This window comes from Berghia stephanieae, unplaced genomic scaffold (assembly GCF_034508935.2).
Source record: "Berghia stephanieae isolate SIO BIC M18660-M18661 unplaced genomic scaffold, UCSD_Bste_1.3 scaffold17, whole genome shotgun sequence".
Classification (NCBI taxonomy): domain Eukaryota; kingdom Metazoa; phylum Mollusca; class Gastropoda; order Nudibranchia; family Aeolidiidae; genus Berghia; species Berghia stephanieae.
The window spans coordinates 1-19,052 of NW_027622734.1; the positions used below are offsets into that span (position 1 = coordinate 1).

Consider the following 19,052-nt stretch of genomic DNA (forward strand, 5'->3'; position numbering starts at 1 on the left):
AACTAAACAACATTCTAAAAGAAATGAAACGGCTCCAAATAAATATTCTTGGCCTGGCAGAGATGAGATGGAAAGAGCAGGGAACCATGTCAAAACAAGAAAACAACACGACATATAAGATCATATGGAGTGGTGGAACCTCTTTCCAAAAAGGAGTAGGGATGATCTTAGACCAAAAATCAACCAAATTTTACAAAGGGCACGTAGCAATCTCAGACAGAGTTTTGCTGGTTAAGCTAAGAGGACCTGTAGTTGACACCAATATTATTCAAGTTTATGCACCAACAGAAGAGGCGACAGATGCAGATATGACAGAGTTTTACCATTCACTAGACAAAGCAAAACGAATGTGTAAATCACAAGAAGTCCTTATGGTAATGGGGGACCTAAATGCTAAGATTGGCAGAGGCAGAGATGGTGACATAATCGGACCACATGGACTCGGAGACAGAAATGAACGAGGAAACATCTGGGCAGATTGGTGTAGAACAAATAAATTAATGATTTCAAACACCTGGTTTCAACAACACCCAAGAAGAACCTGGACATGGCAATCACCAGGGGACAGAGCAAGGAACCAGATAGACTTTATAGCAGTATCATCAAGATTCAGAAATGGCATATTAAATTGCAAAACCTACCCAGGCGCCGATGTAGACAGTGACCATGCCCCAGTTGTTTGTACAGTAAGGATAAAGTTTAAAGCTATTCAGAGAACAGCTGGTAGAATAAAGAGGGATTACAGGTTATGCAAAGACAATGGCATACAAACAAAAATGAGAGAAGAATTTGAAAATGCACTCATGATACAAAGCCAAAGTGAACCTGATAACGAAAAATGTGAAAAACAATTTGATATATTCCAAAAGTGTGTCAAAGCAACTGCAGAAAAACATTTACCAATAGCTCAAATAAACAGCAAAAAGGAATGGATGACAAATGAAATTCTAAACCTATTTGAAGAAAGACGAAAATGCAACAGAGGGTCTGCAGAATACCAAACATTGAACAACCACATTAAATCCAAATGCATCGAGGCAACGAGAACTATCTAGACTGGAAATGCTGCGAAATCGAAAGAGAATACAAACCCAACCCCCAACAAGCTCACCAAAGAATAAAAGAACTATCAGGGAAAAGGAAAAGCAAAGCAGCAGGAAGTTGTATCCAAAACAAACAAGGGGATCTGCTATTTGAAGAACAACATATAGAAAGCCGATGGGTAGAATACATAGGCAAACTGTACAATGATCCAAATAGAAATGAACCACCACTGAAATTCAAAGAACCATTAAGCGGTCCAAACATCACCAAAAGTGAAATTGAACATGCCATGGAACGAATGAGGGATGGTAAAGCAACAGGCCCTGATGAAATATCTGTAGAGGTATTAAAAAGCCTAGGAGATCTAGCAATTGATGAACTTCACATATTATTCAACAATATATACAATACTGGGAAAATTCCAGAAGATCTCTGTAACTCTATTTTCATAGCAATACCAAAGAAAGCAGGTGCAGTCAGATGCGAAAATTTTAGAACTATAAGTTTAATAAGCCACATCAACAAAATACTGTTGCGTATAATTATCAACAGGCTAAGGAATAAGATTAACCCCGAAATCGCAGAAGAACAATATGGATTCCAACCTGACAGAGGGACAAGGAACGCAATATACCTCCTCCGTGTTTTAAGTGAAAGAGCTATACAGGTTCAGACCCCACTATACCTCTGTTTTGTCGACTACAAAAAAGCTTTTGATAGGGTACGCCACGAAGAAATACTAAAACAACTGCACTCCATTGGCGCTGATGAGAAAGACCTCAGACTCATGCAAACATTATACTACACCCAGCAGGCATCTATCAAAATCGGAAACTCTACAGGAAATTCCATTCCTATTAAGAAAGGAGTCCGTCAAGGGTGTGTTGCCTCACCAGATCTGTTTAATCTATACCAAGAAACAATCATGAGGGGCATAAATAATATGGAGGGAATAAAAGTGGGAGGTCACAACATAAATAATATAAGATACGCAGACGATACGGTACTCATTGCAACATCAGAAATCCAACTTCAAAAGATTGTTGACAAAGTGGTAGTAGATAGTGAAGCCAAGGGAATGGAAGTGAATATCACCAAAACGGAATGCATGGTAATACAGAAAAACCCGAAAACAACAACACCTGCAATATAACGATTCACGGCGAGCAACTTACCAACGTAGAAAGTTTTAAGTACCTAGGTTCAATAGTGACAACCGATGGAAGATGTAACCGAGACATACGAGCAAGAATAACTCAAGCCAAACAGGCCTTCATGGACCTGGGAAACATTTTGAAAAACAAACAGATGTCGTTCGGGATTAGATTCCGAGTCTTGAAGTGCTACGTGTGGCCAGTCTTGTTATACGGATGCGAAAGCTGGACTACAAATGCAGAAACACAAAAGAACATTGAAGCTTTTGAAATGTGGTGCTTGAGAAGGATGCAGAGAATATCGTATACTGCACACAAAACGAACGAAGAAGTGCTAAAACAAACATACCAACAAAGGAAACTAATGCCCTTAATAGTGGATCGACAACTATCCTTTTTCGGACACATAGTAAGGAAAGATAAGAAGGAATACCTGGCAAGTTGTGGAAAAATACCTGGTAAACGCGCCCGGGGGAGACAAAGAAAAACACTCATAGACCAACTGAAGGGCTTCACCAACCTAACAATCCAAGAGCTGTTTGAAAAGCAAGAGACAGGGAGGAATGGAGAGATAATTCATGCAGTATCCGAAGCCTGGACCAGGCATGGAACCTAGAAGAAGATAGATAAAGAGATAGATATAAAGAGTATCAGGCCGTTAACAGATTTGTCTGTGTCCGAAAATCTTATACCCTACCCGGGGACGCCTTTCAAGCGCTTTGAGCGAGTTTATTGTCCTACATAAAAGATCAATTTCTGTGTTTTTATACAACTGATACAAAGAAAAATACTTTAACTATATTTACTGAAAGGTCTAGTCTTATTTTTTTCTTTCTCCTATCCATGTTTGACTAACAGGAGGTGAGTATCAATCAATTATAGTCTTTTATTTATGTCACGCTTAATAGCATCGACCTATAGATACCCCAAAATACAATAGACAATATCAATATCTATACTGTTGTTTTAAAAATCTATATAAATAATTTTGTTTCCATCGTAGAAATTGTTAACACTATTGCCATCATCAATATCACTATCAACGATGTTGCCACCATCAATATGTCTAATCCTACTTGTTAAGCTAAACAGACGAATATAAATAGATATATAAAGAGAGGGAAAGAAAGAAAGAAAGAAAGAAAGAAAGAGAGAGAGAGAGAGAGAGAGAGAGAGAGAGAGAGAGAGAGAGAGAGAGAGAGAGAGCTGATGGCTCAACTTCTGTAAGTGAACACACGTAAGGAAATAAGTAGTAGATGGACATGTTAATTTAAATAAATAGAATGAGAAACACAATGGTCGATAACAATTAAACTTGTAACTAATATGACTTGTTCGGCTATGTGGACTTTAGGTATGACATTCGTTTTCAGATAGGAAGGTCCTGGGTTCGAGCCTCGTTCAGCGCATAGTTGAGTCCTTGGCAATGAATCATTACTCACATTCTCTCACCGATCTCAGGTGTAAAATGAGCACCTGGCAGTTAACAGCGTTATCTGTATTGTAATATCCCCTAACCCGTCATGTCGTGTTCTAATTGTTATGTGAAGCTGATGACAGGAGACAACTTGTAAAGCGCTTTGAGCACGTTTAGTGTATATTACGTTTTACAAAAGTTCAAGTCTTTCTGTTTTTATACAAGTGATACAGATAATAATACTTTAGGTATGACACTCGCTTTCGGATCGGAAGGTCCTGGGTTCGCGCCTCGTTCAGTATAGTTCAGTCTTTGGGAAAGAATCTTTACTCACATTCTCTCACCAGTGTGAAATGAATCCCTGGACGTTAAGAGCTTTATCTGTGTCTGAAAATATTGTAATATCCCCTAACAGCCTAACAGGCGTAAAGCTCTTTGAGCACGTTGCCATTTTCACTACTAATATCAACACTGTTGCCGTCGTCAATACTAATATCAACACTGTGGCCGTCGTCAATACCAATATCAAGACTGTTGCCATCAATACCAATATCAGCATTATTCTTCAATTCCACAATCAACACTGTTACCATCATAAATACCAATATAATCACAGTTGCCATTAATATCAAGAATTTTGCCACCATCATTACCAATATTCATATCCGATACGAGCTGGATAGATGGTACAAGATAACTGCATTGACACAAGGCAAAAAAGACAGTTAAGGCCTGAAAAATAAAATAAAAAGATCATTAGATATATGTCTAAATATCCACATTACCAAAATGTGCCAAGCAAAGATGTATATATATATATATATAGATGTATATATATATATATATATATATATATATATATAATATATATATTATATATATATATAGATGTATATATATATATATCCTTCTTTCAGCTTTTCCTGCAGTTTGCAGGGTTGCCATAATGAATCCCCCATCTCCATGCATCCTGGTTCAACGTATCATCTTCCTCCAGGCCTAGTTCTTTCATCTCATCCTTTACCTTATCCCACCATCTTGTCTTTGAGCGTCCCTTTTTCCTCTTTCCCGTTATTTGTAAGTCCAATACTTTCCTTCCCACGTACTCACTCTTTCGTCTCTTTACATGTCCGAACCATTTCAATCTATCTTCTCTCATCTTTATTGATACATTCTTCACTTCAGTCAACCTTCGAATTCGTTCATTTCTCACTTTATATTTTCTTGTCAGCCAAGTGACCATCTCAACATCCACATTTCTGCCACCTCAACTTCTTTATCTTGTTTCTTTGTTGTAGCTGCTGTCTCTAGACCATATAACATTGCTGGTCTTGCAAATGTTGTATATATTTTCACCTCCAGCTTTGCGGAATTTCGTTTGTCACAAAGAACTCCAGTTATCTTTCTGAAATTATTCCAGCCTGCCTGTATCCTCTTCTTAACTCCATCTCATTGTCCCCTTCTCATGGAACAGTTGTTCCTTAGTATTTGAATTGTTTTGTCTCTGGCACATCCTCTTCTCCTATCTTTTTTGGTGATTCTGATCTCTGTTGTCCGATGCACAAATACTCTGTATTCGGTCTGCTTACCTTTAATTTCCTCCTTTCCAACACCCGCCTCCTACCCTCCAGTTCCTTTGCTGCCTCAGCTTTTGTATCATTCAAAAATACTACATCATCTGCATAAATCATGTTGCCTCTCGCCGAATGAGTTCTGTTATGACAACGCAAACAGCAGTGGGCTGAGAGCAAATCCCTGGTGTGATCCAACTCTTACAATAAATCGATCAGTTAAACCAACGGCTGTCCTTACCACTGTTTTGTTTCCTTTATACATATCTTGGATAACTTTGATCTCTCTGCTACTATCTTTGCTCACATACAGTAGCACATTTCTTCTCTTGGTATGCTTTCTCCAGGTCAATGAATACACAATGTACTTCTCTTTGCTTTTCTCTATACTTCTCTGGGGTCACTTTTAGAGCAAATACAACATCCGTTTTACTTTTACCAGCGATAAATCCAAACTGTTCTTTACTTATGTCTTCATCTTTTCTAATCCTTTTATCGATTACTTTTCCGCGGGTGGTTGGATGGGAGCATCACCCTTGAATCATATACCTATGATGTTCGCATGGGTGTACGATCCGATAGTGATGTCGTTTCTTCTTCTCTTTACTAGCCTATCCTGCTTCTTTGGTTTGTGATTGTATTTTTGACAGGGGATATTTTTTTTTCTGTAAATCTTCTGCCTGTTTGTTCTTGGTTATTTATAATTTAGCTTATGATATCTTTAGGTTATGATTTTGATTTACATTTGTACTATTTTTGTTAGATTGCTTGTTTTTTTTGTTTCAGCGGTCTCTCATATAACCTCAATTGTGTTGGAAGAGACCTAAAGCAACAAACAAAAAGATTAATTTTCCCCATATCTTTACCCCTCATTAACTCAATGCCCCTATAGTTACCACATTCTTAGCCATCTCCTTTTTTGTATATGGGAACCAACGTACTTTTTGTCCATTTTTCTGGCATTTTCTCTTTCTGTAAAATGTTTAAAAACGATACCAGGAAATATTTAACCCTTAATGTCCAAGTGATTTCCAGACTTCTGATGGTATCCGGTCTGATCCAACTGCTTTCCCCCTTTTCATCCCACACCTCGTTCTTGCTTATGTCATCTACTATCTTCTCTTTAGGTTGTATAACTGTGCTTCTCCTCTCCCTGTCATTCTCTTCATGTATGAGCTATTAGTAGGTTGTTTTCCATCTTGCTCGAATCTCTTCATTTTTGCCCAATATCCTCCCATTCTGGTCTTTGATCATCTTAATATGTTGTATATCTCTCCTCTTTTTGTGCCTCTTTTTTGTTATTCTGAAAATAGTTTTCAATTGCTCAAACATATCTTTGAATGTCTCGGACTTTGGTTTTGCAACGGCTCTTTTTGCTTCTTTCTTTGCCTGCCTATATCCCTCTACTTTCATAGCATCCCTGTTTGTATCCATGTTCTTCCTTGCTACCCTCTTTTTCTTTATTGCTTCTTGAACCTCTTCATTCCACCGCCATGTTTCTTTTCCTCTTCCCGAGCTGACCCCTAACACTTCTTTGGCCACTTCACGGATTGCATCAGAAGTTCTTTTCCATTCCTTAGAAAATCAATTCTTAGTCTTCTCTTCACTGTTGTAGCAAATATTTCTCTTTGCTCTTCCTCTTTTAGTTTCCACCATCGTGTTTTCCCCTCACTTTGTTTATCTTCTATATTCCTCTTTCCAAATGCCACTTTCGCAATAACAATCTAATGTTGCACTGCAACTCTCTCTCTCCCGGCAAACTGTCACAATCTGATACTCCCTTCAAATATTTCTCCTCCAGCATAACAGGCTGTGTCTTTCTCACGTGAATCTGTACTAATCGTTCTTTCTAAAATATATGTTTAGTATTGCCAGGTCCATCCTTGTTGCAAATCTTACATCTTCGCCTTAAGCTTTTTCATTTCTGATGCCAAAACGCATACCTTACCAACCATCTCCCCTCTCCGATATTGCTTTCTCCAACGTGCCCTTTCAAGTCTGCACTGATGAGCACTCTTTCTGATTTCTCGAAGATTTCCATTTGTTCATCAACCTCCTTCTTGTCTTGTGTACAGCCTGTCTGGGGTGCGTATGAGCTCACGACAGTGATTTTCTCCATGTCGACTTCGATCTTGATCCACAATAGTCTGTCGGACACTATTTGGACTCTAACAACATGCTGTGCAAGTCCTTTATCCAGAATGATGCCCACTCCGTTTCTTGTGGCCTCATTTCCTTTATAAAATATTTAAAATCCTCCACCAATCTCCCTCGCTGATTCGCTCTTCCACTTTGCTTCTTGCACACACAGAGCGTTAATATTTCTTCTTTCCATAGCATCAGCGATATCCCTCAATCTGTCTCTCATGCTTCCAACGTTCAAACTTCCAATCTTGATCTCCATTCCCATCCGTTACCTCGACCATCTTTTACGCTCCCCCCCCTTTTGTTGGTGACCAGCAGGCACAGAATTTTCACTGCCATCCTGCTGGCCAATAATGACAGAGGCGGTCGTATTTATACCGTCCTAGGCCAATCCGGTATGATATTTCTGTTTCATTCATTCATTACTTGTGGCTTGAGTTTTACTGCCAGGATGCCCTTCCTGAGCAAATACTCTCCATTTATGCGTGCTAGTGACCGGCCTCACATGGTGCTGGGTTGCACCCCATAAAAGACCGGGATATATATATATATATATATATATATATATATATATATATATATATATATATATTATATATATATATATATATATATACTAGTAAAAAGCCCGCAGTTTCGCGGGGAAAGAACTATTTTCATTCGATACTGTACTCGCCATCATTTAATGAGGGCAGATTGGTAAACAACGTTGTCTGTGTAATTTGGTATATCTTCGGTTGATTGTTCTGTGTGGCCCAATAATATATTTAATAATATATTCCCTTAACTAACCCCAAGAAAAAATTAAACCTAGTACCTTTAATTAATCCTAATAGGAAAAACAAACACCCTAGCACTTTAATAAGACTTATTACTAACCCTAATAGGAAAAAAAAATCATCTGATCTCGAGCTAATCCTAATAGAAAAAATCATGACAAATTGAATAAATAAACGCCTGACAAAAGTTCAAAAGTGAAAATACAAATTTAAAGAATACCGGGGATGTAGGAGCTTTCGGAATGTCTCCCCTTTACTTAACTTATGGAAAAACAAACACCCTAGCATCTTTAATAAGACTTATGACTAATCTCTCGAGCTAACCCTAATAGAAAAAAAAACTCTCGGACTGCTTTGCACAACCTTTCAATATTTAACAAATCAAAATGGCGGCCGAAAATCAAAACAATGGTCAAATTAGGAAATTTTAACTTTCACAAATCTATCAAGGTTTGTTCTAGAGTTTTTAAAATACTTCTATATAATGACAAATTGAATAAATAAATGCCTGACAAAATATCAAAGGTGAAAATACAAATTTAAAGAATACTGGGGATGTAGGAGCTTTCGGAAAGTCTCCCCTTTACTTAACTTATGGAAAAACAAACATCCTAGAACCTTTACTAAGACTTATGACAAACCTTAATAGAAAAAGAAATATCCTCCGAACTCGAGCTAACCTAAAAAGTAAAAAAAAAGAATCAAAATGGCGACTGAAATACCTTCATGTGATCAAGTGAATAATATCACTATGAATGAATGAATGCCACGATTTGCTGAAAAATGCCAACACCCACACACACATGTATACGCCACACACAACACACACACAAACACACACACACACACGCACACACACACACACACACAAATACACGCAATTATACATAACAAAACACTGATCATCGCTAAATCAACAACACAACGGAAGTAATAATAATACTTGATGTCATAAATAGATGACGCAAATTGACAACTTTTTACAGTGTCAAAATTAGTTGATTTTGGGAGTCAAGTGTCGTCGTTGGTACATATTTTATGATATCTGTTTGACTCAACGAACTTTCAAACTGACTTTAAATTATAAAAGGAAATCAAGTTATCTGTTTATCTATCTGTAAAAAATACATTTCTAATTTTCAAATCTTTCAATAGAGTTGTGCGCCGTGTCAATTTTTTTATTGACTCAAATAAGCACACTGTTCTCCACAATGCTATATTTTTTAAAGAAAGGATATATATATATATATATATATATATATATATATATATATATATATAAGAGAGAGAGAGAGAGAGAGAGAGAGAGAGAGAGAGAGAAAAGAGAGGGGAGTGTGTGTGTGTGTGTGAAAGAGAGAGAGGAAACAGAGAGACACAGAGAGAGAGAGAGAGAGTGAGTAGGTGGCTAAACTTCTGTAAGTCAAGTGAACATAATTAAGGAATACAGGAGAAGACGGTATGAACATGTGAATTTAATTTAATAGAATGAGAAACAAAACGATGTTAAATCTATAAAACGTGTAATTCTACGATTTGTGCGGCTATGTGGTTTTGTGGTATGACACTTGCTTTCGGATCGGAAGGTCTTGGGCTCGAGCCTCGTTCAGCGCATAATTGAGTCCGTGCGAAAGAATCTTTACTCGCATTCTCTCCCAGTGATCAGTTCCGGAATATATTGTAATATCCCCTAACTGGCTTCATGACTCGTTCTACTTTTCAAGTGAAGCTGATAAAAGGGGACGGTTGTTAAGCGCTTTGAGCATGTTTAATGCATATTGCGTTGTACAAAAGATCAAGTTTCTTTTTCACAGTTGATACAAAGAAAAATACTTTAACTGTATTTACTGAAAATGCTTAAATATTTTTCTTGTATCCATCTTTCTCACTTCCATGTGTGACTAACAGAAAGTAAGTAGAAATCAATTTTAGACTTTCATTTACTTTCCGCTTAATGGCACCGACACTACTAACTACAGTTATCCTGGATTTCAATACTCACTATCAATAGCAATACTGTTGTTTTTATTATTGTCTATATCAAATATTTTGTTTCCATCGAAATCAATATGAACACTGTTGTCATCATCACGGTTGGTTTTAGACGGTACAAGATAACTGCACTGTCATAAGGCAAAAAAGACAAATAGGGCTGTAGAATAAAAAAATAACCGCAATATATATATATATATATATATATATATATATATATATATATATAATATATATATATATATATATATATATCCCGTGGAATCCCGGCGGACGGGCCTAGTGCCGGGCCTCAATGGCCCACCCAAGCGATCTGGTGGTACCTTGACTTCATCTTGCGGAACCAGGGGAGGAGGATCAAGGTTACATCCGACTGGAACACCAAACACAATAAAAATCCTCCAATGGAATGCTGAGGGCGTTGCGAAGAAGAAAATAGCCCTTGAAAAGAGACTCAAAGAGCAGGACATCAAAATTGCCTGCATTCAAGAAACTCACCTCACGGACAACATGAGATTTGCCATCAGAGGGTACCAGATAATAAGGCATGATAGAAAGGATCACAAAGGAGGCGTGATGACATTAGTAAAAAACGACTACCCCACCGCAGGAATAAAAATTGATACACAAGAGCAATCAGAAATACAGCAAATTAAAGTATGTATCGGAAAGAAAGAACTCCTGATTTTTAACTGCTATTGCCCACCAAACAAAGAGCTTCATCTAGACAAGATAAAAATCCAGGAAGAAAGATGTCTGGTACTAGGGGACTTCAACAGTCACTCTCAAAGCTGGGGATATGGAGATATGGACAAACGTGGTGAAACAGTAGAAAACTGGCAAATTGAAACAAAACGTCAACTATTGTATGACGTTGAAGATGAGGACACATATTTCTCAAGAGTGTGGAAAACCACATCTACCCCAGATCTTACGTTTGCCACAGATGATATAGCAAAGACGATAATAGAACAGTACAGCCCCAACTGGGTGGTAGCGACCATAGGCCAATCATCACAAACCTCTATCATCAAAATGAAAACAAAACACAAACTATCCCAAGATGGAACTACAAAAGAGCAAAATGGGAAAGCTTTGAACAACTTCCAGACAGCCACTGCAAAAACATAAACTGTAAAACCAAGAATGTCAACAAAAGTGCAAAAGAACTGACAAAGGCCATCCTAAAAGCAGCAAAAGAAAGTATCCCAAGGGGAGCAAGAAAAAATTATATACCACTCTGGACTGACGATCTTAATCAGTTAAGTAATGAAGTATCGGAAACCAGAGAAAAGGCTGAAGCAGACCCCTGTGATGACAATATTGCAGCGTATAAAGAGGCAGAAGCTACCTTTAAAAAAGAAATGGCAACGACATCCAAAATGGCATGGAAAGAAAAAAACGCATAGCCTTAACTTCGAAAAAGATGGAAATAAACTTTGGAAATTTACAAAAGCCCTAAATAGAGAACCGAATCACTACGCCCCTCCCGCTTTGGAAAAAGAAGGAGAACTTGTCAGTCCACAACAAGCTGCAGATCTATTCATGGAGCAGTTCAAATAATTAGTGACAACACAATAGAAAAAGAACTGAAGAAAAGAGTTAGAAAAGAATGCAGAAAACAAAAAAAAGGAACTCAAGGAAGCCATAGATGAAGTAATGACAAAGAAGCTAACTATGGAAGAACTAGAAAGCTCTCTCAAAGTGTTAAAAACAAAGAAATCGGCAGGCCCAGACGAAGTAACAAATGAGATGCTTATCCATCTTGGAAAGACAGCGAAAAAGAAGCAATTACAACTCTACAACAGCACTTGGAAAACTGGTAAAATACAGATATATGGAAAAAGGCTTTTATTGTCCCAATTAAGAAAGAAGGAAAACAAGCAAATGAAGCCGCAAATTACCGACCTATAAGTCTTACAAGCTGCATGTGCTAGCTGATAGAAAGAATTATCAACTCCAGACTGATGTGGTATCTTGAAAACTATAATGTGCTTATAAATGAACAAGCTGGTTTCAGAAGACACAGGAGTACTGAAAATCAAGTAACCTACATATCCCAAGAAATAGAAGACTCGTTTCAGGATGGAAAGAAAAAAATTGTGGTATGGGTGGACTTTGAAAAAGCATTCGACAAAGTGTGGAAAAAAGGTCTGGTATATAAACTACAAAAATCAAAAGTATCCCATAACATGCTCAACTGGATACAAAACTACCTAAAAACAAGAAAGGCAAGAGTAACAACACAAGGTCACAAAAGTAGAGAAGCAAAACTAAAACATGGAGTCCCACAAGGTGGAGTACTATCACCTACACTATTTCTTCTCTATGTAAATGATATAAGAGAAACACTATGTCGAGGAGTGAAAATGTCGATGTACGCAGATGACCTAGCTCTGATTAGCTCTGACCAAAACTTAATCAAGGCACAACACAGGATGCAAATCACACTGGATAATATCAAAGAATGGACTGACAACTGGGCGATGAAAATAAATGCAGTGAAGACAAAGTTCACAATATTTAGCCTCTCCCCAAAAGATGAAAAAGCAAAGCTACGTATTGAAGACCATGAATTGGAAAAAGACGACACACCAAAATACCTAGGAGTCCATTTTGACCCAAGACTAACATGGAAAAATCAAATCAGCAAGTCAGAAAGTTGGGGTAAAGCGAACACAACTCTTGAAAAAACTAGCTGGAACACTTGGGGAGCTAACTCCGATATACTGAAACAAACTTACACAGGATATGTGAGACCAGCGCTAGAATACGGGATATCTGCATGGGGAAACTGCTCCAAAACTCAAATGGAAAAGCTGGACAAAGTGCAAAACAGCAACATGAGGATAATAATGGAGGAATGAAATCGACACCGATTCATGCAATGGAAACCATAACAGGACTTACATCTCTATCAGAAAGAAGGGAATCAAAAATTTTGAAACAATACACAGACGTGAAAACAATGACAGATCAGCCTCTTCACGCTAGAGCGCAACAAAAGAAAACTAGGCGGCTGAAAAGATCACACTTTATTGAAAGAGCCAAGCAAATTGAAAAAGATCACGAAGTTGACGAAATAATGACCCAAAAACGCAAAGCAAATACCAGAGTACCAAATTGGAAAAGGCAAAATCACTTGAAAATCAAGACTTCCGTTGGTGACATTTCAACAAACAAAAACACGGCGAAGAAATCAAGAAATCTGTACAGAAGTGCATAGATCAAAACTACCCTGAAAAAAATGGACAAGAATCTATACCGATGGTTCATGCAATAAAGAACACACGTGCGGAGGCCTGGGAGTGCACATGGAGTACACAAATGGTCAACAAAAGGAGATCAGCAAACCGACTGGTACTCGCACTTCAATCTACAAGTCAGAGGCAGATGCAATCCATGAAGCTGTTAAAACAAATCCTCTCAGAATATGAAAAGCCAAGACACATAGTGATTTTAACAGATACTAAGAAAATTCAGGAGGATATAATGATGTCCTTTGCGGATGATATAGACGCCTTGGTGGAAGACCTCATGAAGCTAAGCAAGTTTACCAACATTGTACTGCAGTGGATTCCAGGACACTGTGGGATACTTGGAAATCAGATCGCTGACCAACTGGCAAAGGGAGGCAGTCGCATGCAGCAACCCTCCCCGATGTACTCAACAGGAGAAATTAATAAAATGGCCAAATTTATCCAGTCTCAGAGATGGAGAGAGAAGCACCCGAAATACAACATGAATGACCCAATCAAGGTGCTCGACAGAAAGGAACAGGTCATCATCTTCAGACTGAGAACTGGACACAACCAGTTAAAGGAACATATGTGGAGGATGTCCAGAGCAGGTGCCTCTGGACAATGTGACTGCGGACTTGAAAATGAAAATGGACATCATGTCCTAATGGAATGTCCAAGGTACAACCAGTTGAGAAGGAACTTCTGGCCTGACCCAACCCCATACTCAAAGAAGCTGTACGGCAGTGAGGACGACCTCAGGACGACTGTGGGCTTCATTCACCAGACCGGACTGACCATGTGACGTGACAGGAACGAAGAAGAAGAATATATATATATATACCATTGTAACACGCCTGGCAGGCAAGACGTGTGTTTCTTGTGCTCTGGATTTGTTGTCTTTTTTTATAGAGATAACTACGTCTTTTTAAAGTGAATCGCATATGTAGTATATTCTTGTAGTCGTCGTTATCGTTAACACCACCGCCACCATCACCATCGCCATCATCGATATCATCACCATCACCAATGACACGACCACCATCACCACCTCTACCATTATTGTCACAGTCATCACCATTGCCATCATCATCCTTTCGTCTCGTCACCATCAGCTCATAATTCAGTAAACATAATGTATTTTAATTCTCAGTCTGTCCGAAACAAGTCCTTACAAATCAATGATTTTATTTGTGACTCTTATAGTGACATTGTGTTTATTAATGAAACGTGGCTAGAAGAAGTCGGAGATGAAGTAATCTTACGTGAATTAACGCCTGTCAATTTTAACATCATGTCACATCCAAGGACATCAGGACCTGGCGGCGGTATTTGTGCAATTTATAATAATTCTATTAAAATAAAATCGGAAAATATCAACACATTCAAAGCTTTCGAATGCACAATGTTCACAGCTTTTAACATTGTGTTTTTAAGTTTATACCATCCACCTCCATCAAAAGTTAATAAAATAACACATGCAGGCTTTATGCGAGAAAGAGTAGTACTAAAGCAGCTAAAGAAGCATCTAGATTCAAACAATCTTATTGAGCCTTTTCAATCAGCTTACCGTGAGCATCATAGCACTGAAACCGCTCTTTTGAAGATCGTGAATGACCTGCTGATAATAAGTGATAATGGTAATATATCTCTCATTACGCTGTTAGATCTATCAGCGGCATTCGACACAATAGATCACTCAATCCTATGTGATAGGCTTTATTCTGATTTTGGCATCTCTGGTACTACTCTTTCGTGTTTTAAATCATATCTCACCAATAGATCACAGACAGTGAGTGTAAATGGCAAAGTTTCTAACGATGTCTATATAGAATATGGCGTCCCGCAAGGTTCGGTTTTAGGTCCTATCCTTTATACCCTTTATACTTTACAATTAGACAGTGTAATACGCTCCCATTCTGTTAATTACCACATATACGCTGACGACACGCTGCTATATAAATCTGCTTCTCCTCATGATCTCTCCTCTCTTGTCTGTCATTTTAAAAATTGTTGTGACTCCATCAAAAGTTGGATGCTTGCAAATAAGCTATTGTTGAATGAAGACAAAACTGAAGTTGTTTTGATAGGAACTCAGCAAAAATTAGAGTCTTTCCAATTCTCAAAACTTACTCTAACTATATCTGATTCTGATATTTCTGTTTCTGAAAAGGCTAAAAATTTAGGTGACATTATGGATAGTTCTTTGTCTAAGGATCAGCATATAAACAATAATGTGAAAATTATGTACTTTGAGCTCTGTAGAATATCACAAATGAGGTCGTTTTTACCTTTCAACACCTTGAAGATAATTGTCTCTGTATTGGTCTTGTCACGTCTTGACTACTGCAATTCACTGTTCGTTGGTCTCCCTAATAACAAAATATACAAGCTCCAGAAAGTACAAAATTGTGAGGCTAGGTTAGTCCTGGGAAAATCTTATTACGATGATATAAACGACATGCTTCGAATCCTCCACTGGCTACCAGTCCGGGCTAGAATTGAATATACAATAGCCCTTATCTGCTTTGGTGTATTTAAGTCTTTTGTTCCTCTTTACATTCAACACTTACTCCAACCATACGTATCTCTGAGAAATCTTAGATCCCACGATTCAAAATTGTTAGCATCTCCTAAAACTAAACTTAAGTATTTTGGTGATAGGTTTCTTATGAAATTCGAACCCACGATTTGGAATGATCTCCTCAATCTGTGAGATTCTCGAGCTCAATAGACATTTTCAAAAAAGCCCTGAAATCATATCTTTTCAGGAAATATTTACTTAATTGAATTTTAAATGTATTGTATGTGACATTTATATTGATGATGTATTGGTGCCCTTTTATGCTCTTAATTGTTTTGATACTTTGGTTGAATTGTATTTGATTTTTTTAAAAGCGCTTTGAGGTTTCGACGAAAGGCGCTATATATATATGCTTATTATATATATAGGAGAGTGAAGGAACCGATAGAACCGTTAAAATTAAAGGACCAATTCGTCCAGCGAGTTCCTCACTACAAATACCTTGGTGTAACGATTGATGACAGGCTCAAGTGGGATGAACACTTGAAAATAATTAGGCATAAGATGTGCAGACGTACATATTTTTTATCGAAACTCTCTCAGTTTAGAATAGATAAAACCCTCTGCACATTATTTTATAGAGCAGTAATCGAAAGTGTTTTGTCATTTTGTATAACAGCTTGGGGAGGCAATTGCTTAGCAGTGGAAAGGAACAAAATAAACTCAAATATTAAAAAAATCCATTAAACGCTATATAAATGATGTTGACGATGTAGATCTTTTATACGAGAAATTTTGTATAAATAAAATAACTAAAATATTAAATGACCAGTATCATCCACTAAGACCATCAATTATTATGTCAGAAAGAAGTGGTCGCCCTTTCTCTATTTCAACGAAAACAGAGAGACACCGAAAATCTTTTCTGCCGTCCGGTATTAGGCTTTATAACAACAAGCAATAATCATTTTATATAATTATTTCTCATTTTTACTTTTTTAAAATATAAATATTAATTTATTAATTTATTTGTTTTGCAATCTTTTCAATTTTCAATTTATAGTGACAGTTTTAACTATTTTACAGTGTTGAAATTATTCATATTATAAAGCGCAGCTCTGGTTATAGAGCTGCTCCTTTTTATATATATACATCCTATTTCCATTGTATTTTTATCTTATGTGTAAATTATAACACGTCTGTACAAAAAATTTCCTTTTTGGGATGCAATAAAGTATTATTATATATATATATATTATATATATATATATTATATATAAATATATATATATATATATATATATATTATTTTTTTTATGAGTGTTGGTGGGTACACTAGGTACGAAAATGCTCGATAATGATGGTTAGAGCTAATATAAAATATAAATTGTATCACTCACTTTTATGTGGCCAAAATATCTTTTTCTGTAGCTTTCTTCCACATCTTTAATGGGTATAATGTCACCACTAAACCAACAACACATAGGAAGTAAGGAAACAAGAGTGTAAACATCAATCTTAAAGGGAATACATCTTTTGTACGGACATTATGCCAACTCAAGACGTGGAAGAAAGTCACAGAAACATATATTTTGGCCACATATAAGTGAGTGATGCAATTCATATTATATATATATATATATATATATATATATATATATATATATATATATATATATATATATATATATATATATTGAATCGTGTTTGATACAAATATGGTACGAAAAGTGCTCGACATGTAGCAATTGAGCGAATTATTATTTTAATATTTACCACAATGTTTGAGTCAGTCTCATCGATGTTTCCGGCCTAATCAGCCATCGTCAGGACTGAGTGTTACATGAGTTTGGTTTGTTGAATGTTGTTGTTTGTTGAAGTGGTTCCGGTTTTTAGTTGATTAATAAGAACTTCCGGCGATGTGGACACGTATTGTACATCTCATTTTTCGTGTTGATTTTGGCTTCATGAGGGTGTTTGATTATAGTATATTTCTATTCCAGGCATAAGCTACATTCTTTTGATGTTGGTGTATATCCTGTTGCTTTAGATAAAATTTTCCATGAAATGTTGTGGTCTAGTTTGTTGACTTTTAATTTCCAAATATGTTCGCTGAGTTTTGTGGATGTTTTTTGTTAGTGTTTCTAAATTTTGAGGTGTGGAGGTTGTATCTTGTTTTGAAATTATTTAGATACAACCTCCACACCTCAACATTTAGAAACACTAACAAAAAAACATCCAAAAAACTCAGCGAACATATTTGGAAATTAAAAGACAACAAACTAGACCACAACATTTCATGGAAAATTTTATATATATATATATATATATATATATATATATATATATATATATATATATATATATATATATATATATATATATATATATATAATATATATATCAAGGAAAAATCTAATGAGGATGCGCATACTCAGTTTCAGGCTCAGCTAGCGAAGTCGATTGAATTTTTGAATTTTACTAATTTAAATGATTTTTTTTCTATTTATGTATCCCTTTGACTCTTATTGAACATGTGTATGTAGTTTGGTGCAAGAACATTACATTTTAGGTACTTATTTAAATCTATGTGTGTGTGTGTGTGTGTGTGTGTGTGTGTGGAAGGAGGGGGTATAATATTATTATTCTAAATAATTAATAGAAATGAACAGTATGTATCTCGAATTTACCAGTAGATTATACATTATTAATCTAGAAATTATCTGGGGTGGTGTGAGAAAAAAATTGAATATGATATTAAAATTATTATTACCAGAAAAATTTTGCTACAAACCTAATAAATAATCCGTGCTATTTTCAATGATGTCTGGTATAATACTGCATTCTTTTCCTGGTCCTTTTCCAAGTAGTGAATTCCACGTAGTAGTACGTTAGCCAATCGTCTGCAGAGATTTACTGATGCTTACCCGAGATCACAATAATCATCAACAATAAATCAATAAGATTCTAACAAATTGTCTATGACAGCATATTTCATCACTATTCTTTTTAGTAAAACAAAGACCTGCCCTATGACGTTTGTATATGGATGTGTTGGAACAGTAAGATATCCCCTGGAGACTTCTTCTATAAAATTCTTTGCTCTACCATAAAAATACATCATCATCTGTAAAAAATCAATACATCCTGAAATGTCTTTTCTAACCTACGGCCACATACGCAACATCAC

General features: G+C 36.5%; 1 protein-coding gene across 1 annotated transcript; it reads right to left on the reverse strand.

The window, feature by feature from the left end:
* Positions 1–6,365: 6,365 nt before the first annotated feature.
* On the reverse strand, positions 6,366–7,305 carry LOC144961196 (uncharacterized). The gene is made up of 2 exons (XM_078894477.1): positions 7,135–7,305; positions 6,366–6,761 (listed from the first exon to the last, which is right to left on the reverse strand). The coding sequence occupies exons 1-2, from the start codon at positions 7,303–7,305 to the stop codon at positions 6,366–6,368; spliced, it is 567 nt and encodes a 188-aa protein (XP_078750603.1).
* Between the last annotated feature and the right edge of the window lie 11,747 nt (positions 7,306–19,052).